This window comes from Euprymna scolopes, chromosome 36, assembly GCF_053919585.1.
Source record: "Euprymna scolopes isolate OS-2025 chromosome 36, ASM5391958v1, whole genome shotgun sequence".
NCBI lineage: Eukaryota > Metazoa > Mollusca > Cephalopoda > Sepiida > Sepiolidae > Euprymna > Euprymna scolopes.
In genome coordinates, this window is record NC_136517.1 from 78363064 (window position 1) to 78370255 (window position 7192).

At 32.2% G+C, this 7192-nt stretch overlaps 1 protein-coding gene across 2 annotated transcripts in view; it reads left to right on the forward strand.

Moving 5' to 3' along the window:
- Positions 1 to 7192, forward strand: part of LOC145260623 (uncharacterized) — a 304980-nt gene that overhangs the window by 296804 nt on the left and 984 nt on the right. For both annotated transcript variants that reach the window (XM_080118934.1, XM_080118935.1), the window contains exon 6: positions 7128 to 7192. This exon is cut by the window's right edge and continues 984 nt beyond it. In XM_080118934.1, coding sequence (XP_079975060.1) covers positions 7128 to 7192 — 65 coding nt within the window. The remainder of the gene's footprint in view (positions 1 to 7127) is intronic.

Consider the following 7192-nt stretch of genomic DNA (forward strand, 5'->3'; position numbering starts at 1 on the left):
CGATTAACACCAGTCGATAGATTTGAACCCGGCGACAGAAGCGATCTCTGGCTTGATTAGCAAGGACCATATCCATTCAGCTACCATTAAATGTTTTTAACATCAGTCAGAGTGATCTAGTCATTATATTACGATCTGACGTAAAATATGCAGAAATATAATATTTTAATTCATGCAGATTTCTTTATGAAAACAGAAATACCATAGATATTAAAACGTAACGTTAAAAAAAAAAAATAAAAAAAAAATGAAACTGAGACATGTGCATGTGAGTACTTTTTTCTTTTTTTTTCCAAACGGTTCATTTTTTGTAAGTAAAAACAATAAAATAAAATACTCGAGCTGAGATTAAAACCAAAACCTAACGACAGTGTTTCAAGTACGATACTCATTAGGATAGCTTGACACGGTTTTAAAAACGTGTCTTTGATCCTACTTACTCTTAACATATAGAAGCTGTCAGCTTTCACGACCGCACATGCGCAGTCATGAAACAGTCAACAGACAGATAAAAATCTGATGACTCCCACGTACCAATTTTTCAATTTTTACCCCTTAGCAGCCCGTTTTGTTCCAGAAGAAAAAAAAAATTAAAATTTTCCTTCCCAGTCTGGACACTTTTCAACCTATATACTCAACCAATTAAGTGATTGATTTTGCACTATGAAACAGATACTGTCAAGAATCGTAAATGTCACCTGAATTAAACACATACATTTTAAGATGGTCAACATCATGAACTTTGGAATATACTCTTTTGTCATTCATTCACTATATATATATATATATATATATATATTAGTCCTTGCGCGAAAATGCAGGGCACAAAATGTTTTAAATAATAATAGAATAACAATAATAACAAAGTCTTTCGCTAGCGAGGACTACTATTGAGCATAGCCAGTTATACACTCCTTTTGAAATTTTCATCTCTATTTTTCTCGTTATCTACTGAATATTTTTAATGAAACCTATTTGAAATATGTTCCTTATTAAATTGTAAAGATTTTCTATTCTGAAAGAAGTTTAAAAAAATTTAATCTTAAAAAGTTATTTTAAGGTTTTTGTTAAAAAAATTCAGATTTTCTTATTCAGACATGTATGACAAAGAGGGAGTTGCAAAAAAGAGTTGTGGTATGAGGAGAATTACGAACTGAAACAGAGAGAATATTCAGACCTGTAATAATACAAAGAGGGGGTTGCAAAAATGAGATGCGGTGTGAGGAGAAATACAATCTGAAATAGAGAGGCGGAGAGTTTTTATAAATATATACAAAAGCACATTCATCTTTTTTTAAATCCAAATTAATAAATTAAATAAAATATAATCTTAAAAAGATACGATACAAGTTAGAAAAGCATTTCATCCAAGGCATGAAAATTGTTAAACAAAATGTTTTTACTATAGGCTTTAAAAATAAAGGTACAAGATTCAATTTAAAATTTATTTATCTTCAAAGTGTACTTTTATAAATTTTACAAAGTAAGGTATTAAATTTTTATACCTTACTTTGTAAAATGTATAAAAGTGCACTTTGAAGATAAATAAATTTCAAATTGAATCTTGTACCTTTATTTTTAAAGCCTATAGTAAAAACATTTTGTTTAACAATTTTCATGCCTTGGATGAAATGCTTTTCTAACTTGTATCGTATGTATATATATATATATATAGTCTTATAAATTTGCTGTTTTTTTTTTGTATTGATATTCATATTAAACACCCTTTTTTCTATTTATTTAAAAAGAAAATACAACTTTATTATATATAGGTAGTGGAATCGCGTTCATCTGCAAAAGGTCTAGCTAAATTGCATATTCTTTTAAGCATCCGTTTGAATGAATTCCTTATTAGTTTTTTTTTTTGTATAGGATGATCATCTTTTAGTAAACTACTAGCAGAACCCATTGCTCGGCGTTGCCCGAGGGGGTATGCAAGAATGTTAAGTGTAGAAAATATTAAATAATAAATAATCATTTTGAATTGTTAAGTTCATGTGTATCAGTGGTGCCCGCTGCTGATATGGCACAAAGCCAGAGGAGATTAGTTATGTTAACCCCTCCTCCCAAAAGGAATAAATTAAGATATGATTGCCTGGTGCATCATCGTGTGTGAATCATGTGAATTAGAGACTGTGGAGAAATGCGTCAGAAAAAGTTAACAGGAATTTTTAACATAAATGTTATGTAATAAATAATTGAAAGCAAAATGCAATGAATGGTTTCTTAGGTATTTATTAATAGTAAGTAACTTTCGTAATTGATGGAAATAAAGGAAACTATGATAAGCGGTGATTGTTATAAGTTAGGAAAAAATGAGAACTAATGCAAGTATTCAGCTCAGCAGCAGGACATCCACGTGGAACAATGCGAAGTGTTTTTCGGAAGCTACCTGATAAAAGTGTGATTTACTCTCTTCCCTGCAACCTCTTTTCCACATAAAGGACGCGTTGCAAGCCTGTCTTTGCTTTATCGTTATTTCCATGACAAGTGCTCGTCTGAGCTCCAATCTCTGCCCCTCCCCTCGCCAATCTTTCACGAAAAACACCCGTCTAGCTGAAACCACTGTCAATAATTTTCCCCACTCTTTAACTGCGCTCAAATCAAAACAGATTCCATGAACAAAGCTTCTTTCTTAGAACTACACGCCTGTGGAACTCTATTCCGTTTGCCCGTTTTCCAACCGACTACAACTTGGTTGCCTTCAAGTCCAACATAAACAAATTCTTGAACCACCCACTCAAGTAATCAAATTTATCAAATTTCTATTACTAAAGATTACTACAATATTATCCCATTGATTACTGTACATGCAATAACCCTTATCCTCGAGTGGCCTCCGGGCCTTGATAGTTGGTGACTATGTAAAAAAAAAAAAAAAAAAACTTCCACAAATATGACAGTTTAATGCAAGCATTGAGCTCATCAGCAGGCCATCCACGTAGAACAATGGGAAGTGTTTGTCGGAAGTCACCCAATAACAAAAGTGTGATGTCACCCACGACAACATCACGTCTCTTTAAGTCACGCAAGGTTTTATCGTGAGCCTCAAATGCTTTTAGATTCTACATTCATCCCATACGATCAAGGAAAAATTTTCTAGGCCCCCCAAAAAGTAGATCTACATTTTTTTAGGGGTTAAACAATGCTGGGGCACGTCGTAAAAATTTACCGAAATTTTTATTCTGTTTGAATAAAAAATGATTAAAACAAAAACAGTCGTGTTCTCATTGAGTAGGTTTCTGTTTTATTCCAAAAGATAAAAGGTACTAAAAGGTTTTTGTTTATCGCCACAAGTGCTAATTTAGACTTGCACCAATTTTCCTGTTAATAATTCCTATAACTATAATTTTCCTGTTAATAATTCCTATAACTATAATTTTCCTGTTAATAATTACCTATAACTATAATTTTCCTGTTAATAATTACCTATAACTATAATCTCTGGCCAAAACAAAAATATCTCCCCGCCTCCAAAACAAAAAAAAAACACGGCCAACCCCAAAATATCCCCCCCATAAAAAACACATATAATAACACCATAATCCGTAAAGTTCAATCCAAGATTTAAAAAAAACACAAGGCCACAAACGCCAAACTTTCCTTTTTGCAGCAATGAACGTTCCCTCAAACGAACTGCGTACAACATCGAAGCCGCAATTTTTTAATAATTGCAAAAAAAAAAATGTTGAAAAAAAAAGGTCTTAAAAAAATGATTTAATTGCATGACAAAACTTTTAGTTCATAGAAAAAAAAATGTTGGAAAAAAAAAGTCAAAGAAAGGGTTATTTTGTAAACCAATTTTTTTTTTTTAGTTCATTGAAATATATATATATCCTATTATAAATTTCTGTACTGTCTGTGGGAGTAACACGGTTTAAGTCAGCCTACAGGCAACCCACCCAGGCAATTTAGGTACCAAAACGAAGCGTATGACTCAGCGGATGTTTTAGTGGTATTTATATCCATGTTTGGTGTATGGAAATTCAAAGTAGTAGTGGTGATAGGAGTTAAATCAGTGGGAGTAGCAGCAGAGACAAAAATAATAGTGGGGATAGGAGTTAAATTGATGGGAGTAGCATCGGCAGGCGTTAGGCAAAGTGGTGGTGAGAGGCATTAAATCGGTGGGAGTAGCAGCAGCAGTCAACGGTTAATATTGGTTGAAAAATACAAGTTTTTTTGTTTGTTTAAAAAAAAAAATTACTTCCATTTTCTGCAACCAAAAAATTAAAAAAAAAAAAAAAGAAAGTAAAAAGGTTTCGATTAATATTGGTTGAAAAATACAAGGTTTTTTTTTTTATTACTTTTTTTTTAAAAATTCCATTTTTTCGTCTGATTAAAAAAAAAAAAAAAAATGACTTTCTCTGATTTGCCCAGGGTGGTCAGTTTAGACCACCGGTCATTAAATAAAATAATACTTTTACCCATGTATCTCAGTGTTTTTTTGTTTTGTTTTTTTTCGTTAATATTAATTGAAAATACATTTTTTTTTTTTTTTAGTAGTTCAAGGAGACATGTTCTACAGGAGAACCGACGAAAAATAAGTAATTGCTAACTTTAGTTTCGCAAATATTGGTTGTGTAAATACACTGTACTTACTCGCTTTTTTTTTTTTTTTTTCACAATATCCAGCCATCTGGCTGCAACAGGGCTACTTGTATCTTGTATACATAAAAAATGTCAAATTGTTTAAAAATCATTTTTAAAAAGTACAGAAATCTATTGAGTAATATCCATTTTTATGATTGCGGACTGTTGTGCGAAACGCGGTGAAAATATTTGTTTTTTTTATAGAAAAATCAAACGGTGGGTCAAAGTTTGCGCTGTTGTAATCGCCGATGTATGGGGCACTGAAATACAAATCTGCCTTTTTTTTTCCAGAAAAAAAAAAGGTTATAAAATTTCCAAAACTTGTGCTTTCGTTTAGTTAATTTTAGAAATCGTTAACGTAAACTTCTAATGTAATTGCTTGTTAGATGAAATTTGTATGCACCACGTTTTGAAAGCAGTGAAAAACAAAAACACGTGTTTATTTTTTAAATAATAAGCAGGATTAGTCAACTATTTAGTTATGCTCCAAAAATTATGGTTTAAATAGAATAAAACTACTATAATAAGGCCGTGCTATTTATTTAATCATGTCGTTATATCCTTATAATAAATGCCCCCCTCTCCACATAATGAAGTATTTTTGTGTTTTAGTTTTTGCTAATTCAGCGGTATGTACAAATACTACTGTAAGTATTTGTAAGACGAAGTGCAGAAACATTTATTTTTACAATCGCTAACAAAACAAAAGGAAAACAAATATATAACAAATAAAAACTACCAAAAGCAAGTTAAGTCACTCTTCTACCTACTTGGATTAGTGTTTTGGGGTTTGTTTTACTGTACACAGATTCGAAAAAATTGTCAAAAAACAAATATATAACAAATAAATGTTATCAAAGTCAAGATAAATTACTTTTCTACCTAACTGGATATATTTTTAGTGTTTATATTTACTGTAACCTGTTTATTCAGCTCGAAAAACAGTGCTTACCGATGTAGTGGAAAATTTAAAATGGCGGCAGACTCTCTCTTTGGCACGGTAAGTTTGGGAAAAGGAGTTAAAAATGAAAAGCTTTAACAAAATAAGATTAAAAACCCACCAAATATATGTCAGCCTATGTCACGGTAGCATATATTGAGCGAGTTTCTAACAGTATATTGTCTAGTTTTTTTTTTTAACCCTCATTTCCCAAACTTGCCGTGTCAAAGAGAGAGAGAGTTGGCCGCCATTTTTAACTTTTGTTTTTGGTTTATCACGTCTGTAGGTAGAAAGTGTAAACTATATTATCTAATAATAGCAGCCAGAAAGACTGAAAAGAAAATATAGGCAAACAGAAGAAGAAAATAAGTTATCTGCTTTGCTCGGTAGTGACACGTGTAGATAATGGGGTGGTTCCACTCAGATTGATGGAAAAATTAGGATGGCAGGAATTCGGAGCCGGTAAGTGTATGCGTGGAGTAATAGACTGTAGTGGGACTGGTGGATATATATCCCCCAGTCGTACAAAATAGGAAAAATTAATTGTTTTGAGAAAGGAAACATGAATTGCTTTGAGAAAGAAACGAACACTCGGTTTTTGGGCTAATTAATTTATGTTTTGTAAAAACAAGGTGTTTTTTTTTATATTTAATTCAATATCTTAGGACTTTACTAATTATCTTTGAAATAGACCCAGAAAATCAATATTTATCTTTTAAAGGATTTTTACAATGAATTTATTTAACTTCAAAATTTAGCTGAATTGGGTAGCTCGCCATGAAAACATTTTCATAACTTTTTTTTTCACGTGTACAAATATTTTTTTTTCCTTTTGGAAATTAAGTTTAGTCTTTAATCTTTCAAATAATGAAAAAGTAGTCGGAAACCTACAAAAAAAATTTTGATAAATCGGCTTTCAAAACTAGCCCCCGCCCATTTTTACCCGTAACTAGTATTTTGTTACGTAATTTCTAGTTTTATTTGGCCGCCATCTTTGTTGTTTCAATTAAATGGGATAGTGAGCGTGCGCGCACACTGCAGTGAGTAGACGATCTGTGTAGTTAAATTCCAAAAGCCGTTCTTAATATGGGGAGGTGGGGGTATGTTTATTCCGAAAGCTGTTCTCAACATAGGGAGGGTTATTCCGGAAGCCGTTCTTTACATGGGGAGGTGAGGGTGTTTATTCCGAAAACCGTTCTTAACATGAGTTGATGGGGGAGGGGTATTTCAAAATGAATGACGTTGAATAAACGTTTGTATCTCGTAGACTTAACTACACACATCGCATGCTTACTATCGCATTTCACTGAAACAGCAAACATGGCGGCCAATTCAAATTCCTAGAAATTACGATGCATAATGCAGGTATGTATATCTCGAAAACTATTTTTCTGCACTAATTTTCCCTGCGATATTCGTGTTCAGCATAGCCGAAAACCTATAAAAATTGTTGATTTATCGAAAAATGTAAAGGCGTCGTCAGTTGGCATAACGGTGAACTTTAACCCTTTTTTTTTTTTAATCCCAAAAAATAATTATGGATACGATTTTTTAGGCATGAAAATATAAATACATGTTTTTCTTTTATATATTTTAGATTGGAGATGAATGGACGCGAGGAACTGTTTTCTGACTTTAGCGAGAAGTTACGACAACACGTCG